This window comes from Camelina sativa, chromosome 11, assembly GCF_030686135.1.
Source record: "Camelina sativa cultivar CO46 ecotype springtype chromosome 11, ASM3068613v1".
In the NCBI taxonomy this organism is placed as follows: Eukaryota; Viridiplantae; Streptophyta; class Magnoliopsida; order Brassicales; family Brassicaceae; genus Camelina; species Camelina sativa.
In genome coordinates this window covers 38,883,264-38,901,385 of record NC_141890.1, presented here as the reverse complement: position 1 = coordinate 38,901,385, position 18,122 = coordinate 38,883,264, and the positions used below count along the sequence as shown (strand labels likewise).

General features: G+C 33.1%; 4 protein-coding genes across 29 annotated transcripts; 1 reads left to right on the top strand and 3 right to left on the bottom strand.

Annotated features, from left to right (window-relative positions):
* The first annotated feature begins 367 nt into the window (after window positions 1-367).
* On the top strand, window positions 368-5,057 carry LOC104728706 (putative LRR receptor-like serine/threonine-protein kinase At5g48740). 5 transcript variants are annotated; one of them, XM_087474023.1, is made up of 16 exons: window positions 368-746; window positions 829-1,369; window positions 1,457-1,908; window positions 1,980-2,097; window positions 2,182-2,250; window positions 2,337-2,376; window positions 2,483-2,551; window positions 2,630-2,701; window positions 2,784-2,852; window positions 2,933-3,162; window positions 3,242-3,447; window positions 3,561-3,687; window positions 3,787-3,855; window positions 3,944-4,133; window positions 4,243-4,375; window positions 4,466-5,057. In XM_087474023.1, coding segments are annotated over exons 6-16 (1,386 nt in total). In that variant the 5' UTR covers window positions 368-746; window positions 829-1,369; window positions 1,457-1,908; window positions 1,980-2,097; window positions 2,182-2,250; window positions 2,337-2,374; the 3' UTR covers window positions 4,685-5,057. The 5 variants fall into 5 exon arrangements, with proteins under 5 accessions (XP_087330149.1, XP_019088804.2, XP_010445956.2 ...); XM_019233259.2 differs by having other exon boundaries at window positions 418-746; window positions 2,337-2,405; window positions 3,784-3,855; window positions 4,466-4,871; XM_010447654.3 differs by having other exon boundaries at window positions 424-746; window positions 2,337-2,405.
* Window positions 4,700-7,030, bottom strand: LOC104728705 (pentatricopeptide repeat-containing protein At5g48730, chloroplastic). The gene is made up of 3 exons (XM_087474024.1): window positions 6,521-7,030; window positions 5,871-6,277; window positions 4,700-5,594 (listed from the first exon to the last, which is right to left on the bottom strand). Exons 1-3 carry the CDS (start codon window positions 6,932-6,934, stop codon window positions 4,865-4,867), a joined length of 1,551 nt encoding a protein of 516 aa, XP_087330150.1. The 5' UTR covers window positions 6,935-7,030; the 3' UTR covers window positions 4,700-4,864.
* A 768-nt stretch (window positions 7,031-7,798) lies between these two features.
* On the bottom strand, window positions 7,799-11,108 carry LOC104725360 (protein XRI1). Of its 17 annotated transcripts, none has more exons than XM_010444021.3 (11): window positions 10,751-11,096; window positions 10,536-10,601; window positions 9,863-9,918; window positions 9,659-9,781; window positions 9,436-9,572; window positions 8,980-9,043; window positions 8,795-8,897; window positions 8,666-8,703; window positions 8,500-8,583; window positions 8,124-8,403; window positions 7,799-8,039 (listed from the first exon to the last, which is right to left on the bottom strand). In XM_010444021.3, exons 2-10 carry the CDS (start codon window positions 10,556-10,558, stop codon window positions 8,129-8,131), a joined length of 903 nt encoding a protein of 300 aa, XP_010442323.1. In that variant the 5' UTR covers window positions 10,559-10,601; window positions 10,751-11,096; the 3' UTR covers window positions 7,799-8,039; window positions 8,124-8,128. The 17 variants fall into 17 exon arrangements, with proteins under 17 accessions (XP_010442323.1, XP_087330136.1, XP_087330137.1 ...); XM_087474010.1 differs by having other exon boundaries at window positions 8,124-8,400; XM_087474011.1 differs by having other exon boundaries at window positions 8,795-8,894.
* A 3,152-nt stretch (window positions 11,109-14,260) lies between these two features.
* LOC104725358 (small ubiquitin-related modifier 1-like) lies at window positions 14,261-16,099 on the bottom strand. Of its 6 annotated transcripts, none has more exons than XM_087476081.1 (5): window positions 15,931-16,099; window positions 15,013-15,216; window positions 14,772-14,921; window positions 14,605-14,666; window positions 14,261-14,493 (listed from the first exon to the last, which is right to left on the bottom strand). In XM_087476081.1, the coding sequence occupies exons 2-4, from the start codon at window positions 15,127-15,129 to the stop codon at window positions 14,613-14,615; spliced, it is 321 nt and encodes a 106-aa protein (XP_087332207.1). In that variant the 5' UTR covers window positions 15,130-15,216; window positions 15,931-16,099; the 3' UTR covers window positions 14,261-14,493; window positions 14,605-14,612. The 6 variants fall into 6 exon arrangements, with proteins under 6 accessions (XP_087332207.1, XP_010442320.1, XP_087332210.1 ...); XM_010444018.3 differs by having other exon boundaries at window positions 15,013-15,157; XM_087476084.1 differs by having other exon boundaries at window positions 15,031-15,216; window positions 15,931-16,096.
* Window positions 16,100-18,122: the final 2,023 nt, after the last annotated feature.

Genomic DNA, 18,122 nt, shown 5'->3' with positions numbered 1-18,122 from the left:
TAGGCCAAACTGAGCATATAAAATGTGTTAGTATGTCGTAGCCTCGTAGGAGGGGGTTCAAACCTTAATTTAGACGATAAAGTCCAACAGAAATCAATTAAAGATGATTTTCAAATGACTTTGACGTAATGAAAAAATTGTTATGCTTTCTAAGGCATTAATTAATTTGCTGGTATTTATATGTTTCCAAATTCTGGGAGACTTTAGTATATAAACAATTTGTCCAAAAAGGTTTTCTATTTTATTTTATTTTGTCCAAAATGGTTTTGCTTTATGAGAAAGCTTAAGGAGGATGCATTGAGGATTAGTGTTGAAGCCAAGCAAAACGTTATGTTATATCATTGCATTTGAAGATTCTCTCTCAAGCATAATTCTCATGATCATTCTTTATAATTGAGCAACCAAAATATCAGTCACATATTTGACACTATCTCATTCTATTGTATAGTATGTAAGGAAGACTAAAGTCTAAAACAACATTCACTGTAGTTAAATTGTTAATTAGATTATTAAGTCGACACACACTGTTAGTGAAATTATGACCACTGAGTAAAGTACCTACGAGTCATCATCATTCGCATCTTCATGTATTTAAAGAGTTAATTCATACACCATACAAGAAAACGAAAGAACAATTAATTAATATATGTTCTTCAGATTTCAATCAGGGAACTAGATGATGCTCTTTTGGGTCGATTTGATTTTGTTCAGTGGCTTTTGGGTGTTTGGTTTCTCCAATCCAGATGGTATGCAGATTCTAGGCTTTGTCTCACATTCTTTTTATTCCTTTGCTTTCAACTGTTTGATTGAATCTTTGTAATGAAACAGGTTTCTTAAGTTTGTCCTGTGGCGGCTCAAGTTACACTGCGGCTTATAACATCTCCTGGGTTTCAGACAACGACTATATCCAAACGGGTAACACTAGCATGGTTACGTACATCGACAAGAATTCTACTTTCAGTGTTCCCGTTAGATTCTTCCCGGATACTCATGATCGCCAATGTTATAAGGTACCTGTGACAGAGAAGGACTTGTCCTCGGTTCTGATTCGGGCTACATTCGTTTATAGAAACTATGATAGCCAGAACAGCCCTCCAGCATTTCATGTCTCTCTTGGAAGGAGAATCACTACTACTGTTGATCTTAGAACCAATGATCCTTGGATTGAAGAGTTGGTTTGGCCGGTCAACAATGATTCTCTATTGCTTTGTTTGCTTGCGATTAAAGGGAGAGGCATTCCGGTTATCTCTTCTCTAGAAGTACGGCCACTTCCTTTTGGTGCTTACAGAAACAGCCTGGAAGGTTCAACCAATATAATTCTCAGGAGGAGTTACCGAATCAATAGCGGATACACAAATGGGACTATCCGGTATGAATTCTCAGCCTCTGAACTTGATCACTTTCCTTCTTTGGTGTGGTTTGTTGAATTTTATTGGTGAATTTTGTTGAATGGCAGGTACCCTTTAGATCCGTTTGATCGAATATGGGATCCGGATCAAAGTTTTGCACCGTCTCACGCCTCTTCGACTTTCAGTAGACTCACAAAACTGACTTCCTTTAACATTACTGAGAATCCGCCAGCTTCTGTTCTTCAGACTGCAAGAATTCTTGCTCGTACAGACAGTCTCTCGTATAAGCTTCCTCTACATACACTAGGGGACTACTACATTGTCCTATACTTTTCTGGGATACTCTCACTCTCCCCTTCTTTTAGTGTGATGATCAACGGTGAAGTCAAACAATCTGATTACACAGTGACCAGTTCGGAAGCTAAAACTTTGTACTTTACGCAAAACAGAATCAGTACGTTAAACATCACCTTAGGCAAAATCAAGTTCAGTCCTCAGGTGAACGCTCTTGAGGTGTATCAAATACTCCAAATCCCTCCTGAAGCTTCTTCTACCACAGGTCTGTTGATTTCTCCTGGATAGAGCAAACTCCACCAGAGCTAAAGTTCATGTTTTAAGTTATCTTTGCAGTTTCAGCACTTAAAGTCATAGAGCAATTTACCGGGCAAGACCTTGGATGGCAAGACGACCCATGTACTCCGCTTCCTTGGAACCACATAGAATGTGAAGGAAACCTCGTTACATCACTGTAAAACAAAAGATCCTTATCATACCCAATTGCTTTCAACATTTCTTGATCTCAGCTCATATTTTTCTTATTCTGGCTGTCCAGGTTTCTTTCACAAATCAACCTGAGGTCCATTAGTCCAACATTTGGAGACTTGCTCGATCTCAAGACACTGTAAGTTAGCAATTCTTCAACCATTTTTCTAGCATCTCATGTATACATGTGTGTTATCTTGAATGTTCTCCACTTCTCTCCTGCAGCGACTTACATAATACATCACTTACTGGAGCAATACAGAATGTAGGCAGCCTCCAGCATATCCAGAAACTGTAATACTTATCCATAGAACATTAACGTATTTTTTAGGTTTCCTGTAGTATTAAAAAGCTTCTGACGGTATAAATAGGAATTTGAGCTTCAATCAGTTGAAATCTTTTGGCTCTGAACTGGAAGATCTGGCCAACCTTGAAGTTCTGTAAGTGATCTTACTGAGAGGTTCTGCATATACGTTCGTTCTTTTTGAAAATTTAAATTATATCTCCATTTCTTGAAGGGACCTGCAAAACAACAACTTACAAGGATCAGTTCCTGAAACATTAGGAAAGCTGGAGAAACTTCGTCTCCTGTAAGTAAACATTAAGATCAAGAAGTAGCTTGTACATTACCATATTCACACAAAGAAGAATCTATTTGTTACTTCTTCTCAGGAATCTAGAAAACAATAACTTAGTAGGCCCCTTGCCACAGTCTCTTAACCGAACGGGTCTGGAAGTCAGGTATACAATCTCTGTCTCGGCATTTTCTAACAATATTCTGCTCATTTGTTCCTGGCATTACTAAATTGCTGTTTTATCAGGACAACGGGAAATCCATGCCTTTCGTTCTCATCACTATCATGCAACAATGTGTCTTCAACAATTGACACACCACAAGTTACTATCCCTATCAATAAGAAACACAGGAAGCAGAACCGTATAGCGATCTTGCTTGGAGTTTCTGGTGGGGCCTTGTTTGCCACCTTCCTCGTCTTTGCTTTCATGTCGATCTGCACGAGGAGACAGAGAAACAAAGAGAGAGAGATAACCAGTATGGAAATAATGCTTTCTCTTTGCCCCCACAAGGTTTTCGCTTTATGATTCTTACAGTATACCAAAATCTGTATCAGGAGCAAAACTGAAGATGCAGAACTGGAACACTTCAAGAATCTTTTCTCACAAAGAGATCAAGTCAGCTACTAGGAATTTGAAGGAAGTAATTGGTCGTGGAAGTTTTGGAGCTGTATACCGTGGAAAGCTACCAGATGGAAAACAAGTAGCGGTCAAAGTGCGATTTGATAGAACTCAACTTGGAGCTGATTCTTTTATCAATGAGGTTAAGCGCCGACAGTGTCCTCATAAATTACTGGCCATATCTGAATGATGCATTCATCTAGTGATAAGAGTGCTTAGATCTAAAAGTCTTCCTTTGTATTGTCAACCTTCTAGGTGCATATTTTGTCACAGGTCCGCCACCAAAATCTAGTATCCTTTGAGGGCTTCTGCTACGAACCAAAACGGCAGATACTGGTGTATGAGTATCTGTCTGGTGGATCATTAGCTGATCATCTTTACGGTATGCAAATCCTCAAGTATCTAGCAATAGCTCATTGTCCTTTATCAACGTCATCTTCCTCACAAACATAAAGCTTTTTGTGTTCTCTTGGTTCAGCAGGTCCACGTAGCAAAAGGCTGTCAATGAACTGGGTTTCAAGACTAAAAGTTGCAGTTGATGCTGCAAAAGGTACATCTTCAACATCTGTAATTGGTATCCTCATACTAAAACACAATTCCTCCTGGCGGATAGTAACAATTTTGTCTTCTCCATGAAGGATTGGACTACCTGCACAATGGAAGTGAGCCGAGAATTATACATCGGGATGTAAAGAGCAGTAACATACTTCTGGACAAGGATATGAACGCAAAAGTTTCAGACTTTGGCCTGTCAAAACAATTTACAAAAGCAGATGCATCTCATGTTACTACTGTCGTTAAAGGCACTGCAGGCTACCTTGACCCCGAGTAAACTCTTCTGCAACTTCTCTCAAACTCTTCTGCAACTTCTCTCCGCATTCGTGATGTATTAACAGCTTGATTAGCTTATCAGTAATCACACTTTTTTTCATTCCAGATATTACTCAACCCTGCAGCTGACAGAGAAAAGTGATGTATATAGCTTTGGTGTGGTCCTGTTGGAGCTCATCTGTGGAAGGGAACCCTTAAGTCACTCAGGATCACCAGATTCTTTTAACTTGGTCTTATGGGTGAGAGAAACATGATTGTCTTTGTTATCTCATCTCCCAGTTTTTAAGAACGCAGTGTAGTTATAAGATCAAAACACTGAAAAAATGCAGGCTAGGCCAAACTTACAAGCAGGAGCATTTGAGATTGTGGATGATATCTTGAAGGATACATTTGATCCAGCGAGCATGAGAAAAGCTGCTTCGATTGCTATAAGATGTGTGGAGAGAGATGCATCTGGCAGACCGTCTATTGCAGAAGTTTTGACTAAACTGAAAGAAGCGTACAGTCTTCAACTCTCATATCTAGCTGCTTCAGCACATACATACTGATAACGCACCACAAACAAGAGTAAAAAATATACTTGTTATACATTTTTGTTTGTTGTTTGTGTTACAAAGTTTTGTAAGCCAACTCAAAATGTATTTACTCTCATACTAACTACCTTCTATCACTAGAACAAGGATATGGATACTAGACATATATACCAGAAAATTGAGCTCTATTCCTCGCTAAAAATCCGGCTTCTTCAACACAACTTGGGCTTCACCAACAGAGTCAACAACACCATGAAGCTCTTTTACATGGGTAGTCATGCCACTACCATTGTCCTGTATGTAACTATACGCCTTAACCATTGTCCTGTATGTAACTTTATCAGGTTTAAATCCCTTCTTCTCCATGAGTTCGAGAACTCCTTTCATCTCTGCTAACTTTTCCAGCCTCCCATAGGCATCTACCAGACAGTTAAAGAACACGAGGTCTAACCTTATGTCTGAGTTCTCAATGAAACGCAAGACTCCCCCAATTTTATCAGCTTTACCAGCTCGTCCATAGGCACGAACAAGAGAACATAATGTAACACAGCTTGGTTTAATTCTCTCCGATTGCATTAGTCTAAATAAGTACTCCATTTGTTTTAAGTCTCCTGCCCTCCCAAACGCATCAATGACCACATTGTAGGTGACTATGGTCCATGAATACTGATACTTCTGCATGTATTCTATCACAGCACTCATCTTCTTATAATTTCCTGATTTTCCATATGAATCGAGGAGTATATTGAAGGTTCTGATATTTGGTTCAATCCCAGAGCTCTGAAACTTCTCATAACAATTCTCCATCATTTCTATTTGTCCATTTCCCCCAAAGGCTCTAAGAGTTGAATTCATTGTCCAAGAATCAGGCTTGCAATCGTCCTCCCCAAGCATTTGGATAAGTGTTGATTCCATCTCCACAAACCTTCCAAAACAAAAGAAATATCTCAGTTCATGGATGCTTTGAACTAAAGCATGATAACTGAAACCATATAACTGTTAAATTCAAGTATTCACTCCATCCCAGCATGTGAAAACTTCTTGGTTGAATGAAATTTACGAAAAAAAGGATTTTCAAAACACTCCTTTTTTCGCATAAGTCAAAACGTTTGCCAACCATGAAACATCACACGGGATGGACTGAGTGCAATTTGATATAAACTAATGAAAATTCAAAAGGACAGGACAGGGTGGTAAGTACATTTTTGCTTTCCCATATGCATCGATGAGGGTATTATATGTGATTGTATTGGGTCTAATACCCTGTCTTCTCATATCAGAAAGCAGATCCTGAACTTTATCAAACGCAAAAACCTGAAGAAACGACTTAATGAGGATGGAATACGTGTGCACATCCGGCTGACAGTTATGACTACTTTTCATACGTTCCAGAAGAGTAAACGCAGCATCAAATCGTCCACTCCTACTATACGCAGATAAAAGTGCAGTATACACTTCATGATTCACCACACAACCTTCATTAATCATTGCCTGAAATAGTTCATGAGCCTTCTCCGGCTGTTTGCATTTTCCAAGCATCACAATCAGCTTTACATAGATGCCAACGTTTGGTTTATACCATAGCTGTTCACGCAACAGTTCAAACACCTACAGATTCACCAACATTATCTTATAAATACGCACACGAAACACAACACTCAATCTAAAACCATTAATTAATCATCCTTAACAGCTAATCAATATACAATCTGAAGCTACTATAACCATAATCTGAAATTTTTCAGCTTATCAACAAAATCTATAACCAAACATAGCCAAATTAGTCCATCAAATTCACTATCAATACCAAAATTAAAGGAAGAGATAGTTTCGGAGAAGACGAAATCAAACCCGAAGAGCAGATTCCCATCGGAGAGCTGTGATTCTCTCGTGAAGAGACTCAAGAACAGTCCTTGGAAGAAGCTTCTTAGAGCCTTTCTTCTTCTCGATTACAGCCTTTGTAGCTTCTCTTCGTAGTATAATCGATATGGCCTTCCTCGAAGCGATCTTCGTGTTTGTATCCTCTTTACTCTGCTTAGAATCTCTCTCATTCGCGTTCTCAATATTCATCAGCCATTTGCTTTGCCTCGTATCTCTAAGCGACAAGGAGGAACTATTGTTGCTATCATCGGAAGCAATTGTATGATTCGGCTCGCGTGGGGAGATGGAGATGCATCGTATTGTGATAATTCTCTCCGTCGGTCGGCGGTTAAACGCCGTCGGGAGTGGTGGCGCGTGGGGAGTGGAGGTGGAGAGCGAAACCATTTGAACTATCCTCAAGAAATTTTAAGGATCAGACATTTACTGAGAGATAAAAAGGAAAATGGAAAAGGTTTATTAAATTTTTGTTGGGCCAGGCCCAAGTAACTAAAAGGAGATCGTTTGCGATATAAGAAAAATTAAGAGGGTGTTGTTTAGTTTTGTGATTTTTAAAGAGTTTATAAGTTTTGAAAAACTTTGTTTATCATTCAATCTTGAATTACAAAGAATATTAAAATCTTGTGTTATTTATAAAAAGAATATTTTTACCATTCATAAATATTATTTAACCGCTCGTTTTAAATCAATCTCTTTCGCCAACTATTATTTAACCGCTTGTTAACTATATTATATTTTACAACCATTAAAAAGGCCCTTTAACTGCTTTGCAAATTGCTGAAACGAGAATACTAATTGAACCCTAAAATGAAAAAGAAAAACTGCAATCATCACCAGATCAACTTATATAAAAATAGTTTTAAGTTTATACCTTACGATCCTTATTATGCATAGGAATAGGACATACATTAACGGTAAATAATAATATTTCATTATTTGCATTACCTACCAATTATTATTATTTTCCCCATATTCGTCTTCCAAATTCCAGTCTTTTTCGCATCTGATATTAATATTTGTATTACTTGGAGGTTGCATCCGAATATTGAATACTTTTTTAAATACTAATGCCTACTGGAATAGGAGGAAGCGACCTGAGATCTAGGAGAGAAGTTCCCTAGTCAACCAAAGCCAGACGAATGAAAACAACTTCCCTTCTACGAGATCGACCTCACGTCAAATCAGAACAAATTCATGGATTTAAAAAGATTGGCTTCTTTTACGTGTACTACTATATAGCAGTCCAACCAGAGACATAACAGAGGTTTTTGGCTTTCAGTTTCAGTTCAGGTAACAATAAGATCCAGAGACTTTATACAAATAAAAATTATCCTACCACATGGCTATCAGATTTTAAGTTCTCTTTCTTACTACACAGATACCAAAAGAAACAAGAACATGATTCATAATAAGATCTTGAAGAGTATTTAGCCGCTGTACCGATAAAGGCCCTTGACTGGAACTATATCCGACAAAAAGGATTTAAGGGCCTCTGAGAATAAGGCAAAAAGTTTAAAAGTTTTCAGCAGTGAATTTCAAACCTTAAAATACTTCCTATCAGCTTATTACTACTTACTTAGCTTAGCCTCTCGTCCTCATTATCGTGATGCTTCCTTTTCCTCCTTCGGTGCGGATTTTAGTCTTCCCTACAACAGGTTTCCCAGAGAATGCAGAAGTTTGGATCACTACAGGCTCTTCTTTGTCTTCCTTTGGTTTTGGTGGTGGATTTCGGATTTTCTGGTTTATGTCCTTGAGAGTCATACCACCATGAACCCCACATGGTTTGATGAATGCAAATGGATAGATGATAGAAGATGGTAGCTTTGAAACCGGCCTTGAAAAAGATTTCCTACCTGCTATTACCAATTAACATTTTAATAATGTTTTGTTTTCTCACGAAATAAGTGTGTAACTATGAGACCAATTTATGACTAAATCATTGTATATTTTACCTTTAAAGATAACATTTGGAGAAGAACGAGTAACAGGCCGCTGAACTTCCCGGGTTTCTGTTTCTGGTGGCACATTTAGATACTCTGCAACAAGCACAGGGATGTTAGCAAGAAAATCCAGAGCTAAAGCCAGCTACAGGAGAGAACCAAAGCAAAGAAATCTGACCTGAAATATCTACTTGGACATCAGGTGAACCAAAGTTTCTGAGATAGAACAACAATTGTTATAAATTAATTAAGTAAATAGTGCTAGTAAACATAACATAAGCAAAAAAAGAAGAAGGTCGAAACATACAAGTCATTAGGTAGGGTTGGAGTCTCAGCATCATTTAAGCATTCAGCATACCACTCTTCAGCATACAGATCAAGGCCCTCAAAGCTTGAGGCAGAGACGTCTTCTGAAAAAGAGACAATGTATTATTGTTTGAATGGAAAATGCATTGGCCAGATTAACTTGGAAAAATTATAAGAGATGCCAACCTGAAAACCCTTCTATAAGCTGAGACCCTTCGGGTAAAAGCTCATCAAATGTATCATCTCTAGCCTGAACATGCATAGGAGAAACATCAATCAGAACATTAAAGAAAGTATCAGAACCTCATACAACCTCCTAAGCTATCCATTTTTACTAAGATAACTTGCCACAATAGGTCCATAACAATTGAATTAGGCAGTCAGATACCAAGAAGCTTGAATTAGTTCTAGGAGCAGAAGAAAAAAGTCTATGAAACAAAAGAGATATCATTTGCAAACGTATGAAATGAACATGCATCCACATTGCAGCATGTATGCAGTGTGAAAAAACAATGATCTTTCAATCCTAGGTCTGCATCCTAACAAGTGAGCAATGAGTTTGGATACCAAGAACATATCTGCAATGCATCTGTGGGCATTTGGTGCATAGCTAGAGAAGAGATATGGGGTTTGTGTACTCACGCTTGATTTCAAGATTGCAGAGAAACTCTCACTGCTGAAAAGGGATGTTTCAGGTTGGTCTTCAAATTGTAACATCCGACGCCGCTTTAGAGCAGAACGTGTCTCACTATGCACTTCCAGTTTCCTGTTCGTGTCATCTGAAGCCATACTCTTTAGATTAGAAAACATCATTAACTAGACATCAGAAATTTAATTGATGACATGCAAAAAAAGTAAGCACAACCTGTTGTGACATGATAACCCAAGTCGCTACACGCCTTCACAGGAGTGGTTTCATCATCAAACATGTACGAGTGATCTTCTTGGTTTAATGTGACTTCAGTCATCGTGCAATCAGGCACATCTGCTGTAGTTAAAAAAGAGAACAACTCAATCATGCTTGTCACAGTGCTGTAAAGAGTTACTTGATGTAAGAAAAAAAACTTACAGAAATGAGACTGTGGTTGGTGATTATAGTTCTCTTGCCAATTCCATGAGGTGCTACTGCAAATTACATGTTTAGAGAAAACTGTTTTACTAATCAATGTAGTCTACTTGGAAGCTGGAAAAGCCTTAACAAATGAGCAAGCATATCTTTCAAACAACTCATACTATGCATATAGAGTAAGTACATTGCAAACATCAAGCTCAATCACAACATCCCAACCTGAATCCTGACCACTATCTTAAGTTAAGACTCGAGAACCAAACTTAAAACACCATTTCTGACCCCAATAAAAGGGGCTTATGATTTGTGTTATCTTAAACATTAACAAATCCCGAAATGATTGATGAAACAATTAATAAAACTCCACGAAAAAAAAACATTTCTTAACTCACATTAAGATAAAAAAATTAAAAAAAAAAAAAAAAAAAATCCAACATTTCATCATTCGCATTAAACCCAGAAATCAAATCAAACCCAACAAATCAGAACCAAATCTAAGCGATTGCAGTCAAAACCCTCGAATCAGACTAACAAAACACAAAAATCGAAGAATGCCAAACTCAACCAAATCACACAAACACAATAACTAAACGAGAAAAAAAAAAACATCAAAAAAAAAAAAAAAAAAAACAAATCGAGATGAAATAAACAGCAAAAAAAAGGAGAAATCTACCGATCGTCGTCTCCGTAATCCATCGATCTTCTTCTTCAACTCCTTCCAACTTCTCCGAAGTAATAACTAGCCGTTACCCAGAAAAATGAAAGCACACAAAAAAAAAAAAATCAACACTACGAACAAAAGAAAAAAACATGCACGCTCCAAAGACCCAGAACCATTTGATATATAAATAAAAAGAAAAAAGAAGCAGTTTTTTTTTAATCACTGACCTTGTGTGCTCGAGATATGTGCTTAGTGCTTACTGCTTAAAACCCAGAACCAACAAAAAAAAAAAAAAAGTATTCTTAATAGCGGCGAGTTTCTCTCTCTAGGACACGCTGGTCAATATTTATAGTACTACTCTAGTCTCTCTCTCTGCGGCTCTCTACTATTTATGAGGAGAGAGAGAGAGAGAGAGAGAAAATTGCAAGGGAAGCTTTTTTTTTTTTTTAATAATCTCTTTGAGAAGAAAAAGAAAAGACCATTGTGAAGCACGCTTTCTGGTTTCTAGTTTCAATGTCGTCGTCGTGCTTTCCTCTTTTCTCGCGATTTTTCTTTACTTAATTTGGTTTTTGCAATTAACTTACTACTACTAATCATAATCATCAATTTTATTTTTCTTCATTGCGTAAATGAATCTCTTTTCTTTTTTTTTTTTGGATATTTCAATATTCACTTTTTAGATTTTAATTTCACTTAATTAGTGTTTTTTTTTTAAATTTGACTCGGTGTTTACTGTTTACTGCTTCGTTGAATACATAATAATAAAAGCAAGATAAACTAAATATAGTTAGGTAGGTTAGATAAAAATAAAATCAGATTTTTCTGAGTTAGTAGTTAGTCACTTAAAGCATATATATATATATATATATATATATATAAATAGGGGAAAATGTGTTATGATTCATTTCCAACTTTATGTTATTCTTCAAATGTAAAGTTTGCTAAAAATTCATCTTAATCTACTTTGTTTTTTTTTTTGGTCATACTCATTTTATTCAACTTTTGTTGATATATTTTTAAACTGATAGTGGAATAAACTGGAAAAAGGTTGCTTCTTTTTTTTATATACAATTTTATTTTTGTTCTTGATATAATAGTGACATAATTAGTTCTTATATGATTTATACGTTAACAAAAGTATTAAACGGGCAAGAAATAAAATATACGTTTTGATGAACAATAACTAAAAACGTTAAAATTTTGTAATGTTTTAATTCGAGAAAAAAAACTAAATATAACGTCTATTTTATCTTTCAAATAAAAAGTCAATAGACTCACGTTATAAGTTCATTTGCGGATTTTTCAATGTATATATTTTATATTATATTTAAATTTCTAACCGTAAAAATCTACTATCCTCAGTTTGATTTTTTTTTAAATTATGTTATCACTAAATATAGTGATTCTTCTTAATTCTCCATTTATTATATAGTTGGTAGAAATATAACTCTTTTTCTCTCTTTTAAAAAATATTATGTGTTTTTAATCAGTCCATGTCCTTGGATTATTTACCATTATATCAATTTATTTAACTAAAGTCTGAAAACCTTAATTGTCAGAATAGTATCCAATGTGTTATAAACTAAGTTAAGGCATAAATAAATGGGGGAAAATGTGTTATGATTCATTTCCAACTTTATGTTATTCTTCAAATGTAAAGTTTGCTAAAAATTCATCTTAATCTACTTTGTTTTTTTTTTGGTCATACTCATTTTATTCAACTTTTGTTGATATATTTTTAAACTGATAGTGGAATAAACTGGAAAAAGGTTGCTTCTTTTTCTTTTTTATACAATTTTATTTTTGTTCTTGATATAATAGTGACATAATTTGTTCTTATATGATTTATACATTAACAAAAATATTAAACGGCCAATAAATAAAATATATGTTTTGATGAACAATAACTAAAAACATTAAAATTTCATAATGTTTTAATTCGAGAAAAAAAAAACAAAATATAACGTCTATTTTATCTTTCAAATAAAAAAAGTCAATCGACTCATGTTTTAAGTTCATTTGCGGATTTTTCAATGTATATATTTATATTTTTTAAACGTAAAAGTCTACTATTCTCAGTTTGATTTTTTTTTATATTATGTTATCACTAAATATAGTGATTCTTCTTCATTCTCCATTTATTATATAGTTGGTAGAAATATTACTCTTTTCTCTCTTTTAAAAAATATTATGTGTTTTTAATCAGTTCCATGTCCTTGGATTATTTCCCATTATATTATATCAATATATTTAACTAAAATCTGAAAACCTTAATTGTTTGAATAGTATCCAATGTGTTATAAACTAAGTTAAGAAAAAAAAAGTAATTTTGATTTAATTTGTTGCTTATGTGACAAATCTCTTCTATAAACAAATACCAAACTTGTGGAAGTCCACCCGGTTAACCAAGGCTTAAGTAATGCTTCTACATCAGAGGTCTGAGGTTCAAATCCTAGATAATATGATTTCTTAACAGTTATCACTAAAAGAAATATAGATATTGATAGCAGAAAATCATAGCACAATATGGATATTGATAGCAGAAAATCATAGCGCGGTTTCGTAAATGCTATGAAAGATAACTTTTTATTTTGGTTACTATATCATAGCACTAAAATGCTAACAAAAAAAGTCACCGAGCGGGAAGCTAAAATCACTTATCCACCAATACTTTGTTGAAAATTTTCATCTAACCGCCATTACTTAGAAAAATTTCACTTACCACAATATAACAAACATAAAAACATAGTTAAAAAAAATATAACGTCTATTTACGTTTGATGGACAATAAATAAAAATGTTAAAATTAATAATGTTTAAGTAGAGAAAAAAATATATAACGTCTATTCTATTTTCCAAATAAAAAAAATCAATAGACTCATGTGATAAGTTCATTTGCGGATTTTTTTCAATGTAAATAGTTTTTATAATTTTTTTTTAAACTTAAAAAGTCTACAATCCTCATATGATTTTTTGAATCATGTTAATACTTATGTGACAAATCTTGTATAAACAAATACCAAACTTGTGGAACCCCTTGGCCCAATGGTTAACCAAGGGTTAATTGATGCTTCTACGAATTCAAGTCCCAGATAATGGGATAATGTAGAATCGTTTATGTAACACTTCTTATAATTTTTAATAAATAATAAATTTGGACATAAGAACAAAAAATACTCATGGATAGTCAAACAATTATGCCCATATATATTCATGTTTGGTTTTGTTAAATATCATCCCAAAATTTTGAGTGAATGTCTTAATACGATGGGCCTAAAAATTTAAATTGATGACAAACAAAGAATTTTTATCCATTCTACCAATCTACCCTTCAAATCCCTTTCCAATCTACCATTCAAATCCTATGTGTATATAGTCTTTAAGCTGATCTAGGGGTTATATGGACCCAAATTTTTACAAGTGCTAGGGATTCAATTTTGACAACAATTCTAGTGTAGCTGACTGACGCTTCCAAACAACGAATATATATATATATATATGCGGTAGAACGAGGGGATGTAAATAGCCTCATCCGAAGATATTTAAAATGGAAAACAAATAATATATAGGTAGAGAGGCTTTCGACTATAGTTGAGGCAAGATTCTTGCAATTTAAGGGTTTCACATTATTTTTTTTTGGACAAAAAAGGGTTTTCTAACACATAGATTCTTTGAAAAACCAATATGCTGAGTTTTTACTTGTGTATGCAAATATCAATTATATTTTACACACATCAAACTGAAAAGAATTATGTTATTATCATATATGTATAATTTATATTCAGTCTTGCTAAGATAAGTGCGCTTAGATCATGCATAACATACTACATAACAACCTTATGATCATCAAAAATATCTCTTGGAAAGACAATAATCTTCGTCTAAATCTCTTCCCAAACTCCACATATACCACTACGTCAATGATAACAAATCTAGACTTGTCTTTGTTATCATTCTCATCTCGCCTCAACTGACACAAAACACATGATCAATTATGAGTTCAACCACCTAAAGATCCATACAAAACTAGTAATAGAAATAAAACACATTCACATATGATGGTAACAATAATGTTACGAACCAAATCCTCTACATCGGCCAACCAATTAATGCTTCGATTTCATCTCCATCTTCCATATCAAGCTGCATCAGTATATCAAACGATTAATTAGATCACATTATAGGCCACAAATCATGATTTTATCTTTAGACCAAAGAAACATGAAATCAACATTCACATCAAATTACCTCATCAGGTGTTTGTTCAGGATTGAGACGACGAGCATAGCAGAAGAAGACGGTGTTGTAGAAATCAAGATTTTGAAGCTCACAGTAGCTTTTCATGAGTTTTTCAAACCTCATGGTTCTTTTCATCCTGAAGGGTCTCACACTATCATCCTGAGATTTTACTACTTTCAGTCTCATAATATCAAAAATTTTGGTACCCTTGAAAACAAACAACACTAAAGCAGTTTCTAATTTTGCTAACCTGACAATTAAATCTTACTTTGAGTACGATTTTGTTCTCTTCGTGATCGGGTACTCCTCCTTCATTGTTGTTGCTGCAGTTGCCGTCGTTGGTAATATCCGATCTTGTCGGCGACATAGTTCACTTTCTCCAAATTCTCCTCTGCCTTATGAAAGGAATTAATGTGAGGTTTTACATGTTATTCTTCATTAGAGTTATGAAACCCTGTATTTTAAAGATTAGGTAAATTTTAAGATTAATTACTTAAACCAATTTATGGTTCTCTGTTCATAACGAGTTTAGTTTTTTTCTAAATGTATCTGAACTATTCATTTTGATAGAAAATAAATAAATTATTAAGTAATTTATTATTATTTTTAAATCGGATAATTCATTTCTTAAAAATGATAGAGTAGAACCATATAATTTAATTTGATAATTTAATAAATTCTAATAAAAAAAAAATGTCAAACGAACGTAACATAAAAAGTCGCTGACGACTGGTCAACGAGCAGGGTGAATATTGCATCTTACATACAAAATTAATCATATTTTTAACTCCAAGTCTCCAATCGTGTAATACAAGTATACAACTCAAAAATCCAAATCCTCAAAATTAAATCAATGAAATAGAGAGTTTATATCCCAAACTAATATAAGTGCACAACGCAAACAAGTATATTAAAGAAGAAATCTAACTCATTTTTCGTCGAAATAAATTTGTTTTTTCGACCAAACATTAATTAGAGAAAAAAACTCCAATATTGGTAGCTCAAACGGGAGAAAAAGAGTTTACAAAATATGTTTCAGAATAATTAACTAAGAAGATGAATTGTGAATACTCACATCAGAAAGTTGCAATGAATAATCACTTATAGCATTATTATTAATGTAAATATATGTATCCATAATAGGGAATTAGACAGAGTGATCTAGTACCTTAACAGTGAGAAGATGAGGATAATAACAGAGTGAAAAAGAAAGGAGAATCAATTGTTTGGGTGGTGAAGAAGGAAATTAACGACTAATAAGAACTATTTCGTCGGAGGAAACGAGGTAGAAGAATACCTCCGCTTATAGATATCAAGGAAGAAGATTTTATCATGACGGAGAATACGAGGAAGAAAGAGTGTATTTATATGATTTGGGAATAACCCTAAAGAAAGTCTCTTTCAAGATTAGAGGGTTTCGACTTCAAACCCATAGTTTTTAATTAGAAATATGAATCTATTTTAGAAAAATATCCTCTATCACAAAACTAAGGATATAATACAAATATAAACTTTAGTTCACCAATTCTAATTTTAAAATGAAAAAAATGAAAATACATTTCTCTCTTTCTTTCTTTATGTAAGTAAGATGTTTCATATTTTTGGATTTTTTTTTCCTTTATCATTCTGATGAGCTGTAAATTGATAACAATATGGAAATTTTTCTTTTCACTTTTATTTTTTTTTGGTTTCAGTGGAAGTTCATATTTCATGTTTCTAATGGATATGTTTTCTAAAACTTTTGGTAGGAGAATTTTATTTTATAACTATTTAATATTTTGTTGTAGTTCAATATTTTTGCTCGAGCTAAAACTAGTTTCTAGATTAGCCTTTGGGTGGATGCAAGATTCTTGTACTTTAAGGTATAACTAGATTAAGACCCGTGCTAGAGCACGGGTTGAAATTCATTTTATTTATATTCTAATTTTTATATAAAATATAATTTGTGTAATTTTTTTAAAACTTTTTTTGGATAAAACATTATGCAATAAAATCATATGCTAAATATGATGGCTTGAAAAAAGAAACCTATTTTATAAGTTTTATATTGTTAATGATTCTAGATAAATACTCGTGCTATAACACTGGTTAAATTTTATTTTATACAAAATTTTGTATATTTTCTATTTTAAAATAAAATTTTAATATGTTGTATTAGTTTATGTATGTGAAGTTATTTCAATAATGTATATTCTACCTCATGATTTGAATGTCATTATAAGACATAATTTTGTAAATTTGGTTTTTAAAAAGCGAGTTATTATATTATGAGTAATTTAATATATTGTTATACTTTTTGTTTTAATATACTTGGTTTCTTGAAATTCTTTCATATTATAGTGACATATTATTGACATTGCTATAACAAATAATTTTAGAGTGTTTATAGTTTCTAACTTTTATATCAAGTTTCAATATATTAAAAATATTTTAAAATAAATGATTTAAAGTTTATTATATTATATAAAATTATAAAATTCAACAAAAAATATGAAATTGAATTTAAATATTCAAATTTTGACCCGTTACTCAGTAAATTTTTTGATTCAATAGATATTATTTTTAAAGAATAATATTACTAAAGCTTGAATATTTTATAGATTGAACAATTTATATTTGTTTCTAAAAATTCAACTTATGGTATATCCGAAAATAAAACTATTTTTTAATTATAATAAATAATATGAAAATTTGTTTGTTTCACAAGATAAACTCATATATAAAAATGAGAGGTGAAGTATAATAATAATTAACAAATTAATATATTAAGTTAGATATCAAAAGATTTTATTTGATGAATAATTTAATAAAAGAAATTAATATGGTAAGTTAGATGATATGATTCTTTAGAATATTTTCTTTAAGATTTTTTGAAACAACGTGATCTAGTAATAAAATCTTCCAAAAATAAATTAAGGTTGCACCCACTATTTAATTTGCAACCAATTAATTTATCAATTAATGTATAACCTATTTGTAACCAACTTATTAAAATTATAATCTACAAAACAATGTTGTGTATTTCCGTTTTATTATAAAGGGGATTCGTGAATTTAAATTAATTAATTTTATATCTTTTACATGTGATATGAAAGGAAACTAGGCAATTAACTCGTAACTAATGCGAAAATTAAATTGTCGGTTTCGGGTTTTCTTTTGGTTTTTCAAACCCGAAATGTCAGTTTGAAAAAAAGAACTTCAATTGATTCATCTAGACATCAACAATGTTGTTGAGTTTCTCGAAATGAACATAGGTACGGTGAGTAACATGATCATTAACAACCGAGACTTTAAGCTAAGGCTCTTTTTGAAAAAAATCAAACTTGAACTTGTTAATGCTTAGTTGATTTGCTGAATTCA

Excerpts from the sequence above, each read along its gene's own strand:
- LOC104728706 (XM_019233259.2), top strand. The coding sequence starts at position 677 with ATGATGCTCTTTTGGGTCGATTTGATTTTGTTCAGTGGCTTTTGGGTG. Across the intron at positions 747-828 it reads TGGTTTCTCCAATCCAGATG|GTTTCTTAAGTTTGTCCTGT; the intron begins GTATGCAGATTC and ends GTAATGAAACAG. Across the intron at positions 1,909-1,979 it reads TGAAGCTTCTTCTACCACAG|TTTCAGCACTTAAAGTCATA; the intron begins GTCTGTTGATTT and ends TTATCTTTGCAG.
- LOC104728705 (XM_087474024.1), bottom strand. The coding sequence starts at position 6,934 with ATGGTTTCGCTCTCCACCTCCACTCCCCACGCGCCACCACTCCCGACG. Across the intron at positions 6,278-6,520 it reads GATGGGAATCTGCTCTTCGG|GTGTTTGAACTGTTGCGTGA; the intron begins GTTTGATTTCGT and ends GTGAATCTGTAG. Across the intron at positions 5,595-5,870 it reads GCATATGGGAAAGCAAAAAT|GTTTGTGGAGATGGAATCAA; the intron begins GTACTTACCACC and ends TTGTTTTGGAAG.
- LOC104725360 (XM_010444020.3), bottom strand. The coding sequence starts at position 10,558 with ATGGATTACGGAGACGACGATCG. Across the intron at positions 9,573-9,658 it reads GGGTTATCATGTCACAACAG|ATGACACGAACAGGAAACTG; the intron begins GTTGTGCTTACT and ends GTATGGCTTCAG. Across the intron at positions 8,704-8,794 it reads CCAACCCTACCTAATGACTT|AAACTTTGGTTCACCTGATG; the intron begins GTATGTTTCGAC and ends GTTCTATCTCAG.
- LOC104725358 (XM_087476081.1), bottom strand. The coding sequence starts at position 15,129 with ATGTCGCCGACAAGATCGGATATTACCAACGACGGCAACTGCAGCAAC. Across the intron at positions 14,922-15,012 it reads AAGTAAGATTTAATTGTCAG|GATGATAGTGTGAGACCCTT; the intron begins GTTAGCAAAATT and ends GTAAAATCTCAG. Across the intron at positions 14,667-14,771 it reads CTGAACAAACACCTGATGAG|CTTGATATGGAAGATGGAGA; the intron begins GTAATTTGATGT and ends ATACTGATGCAG.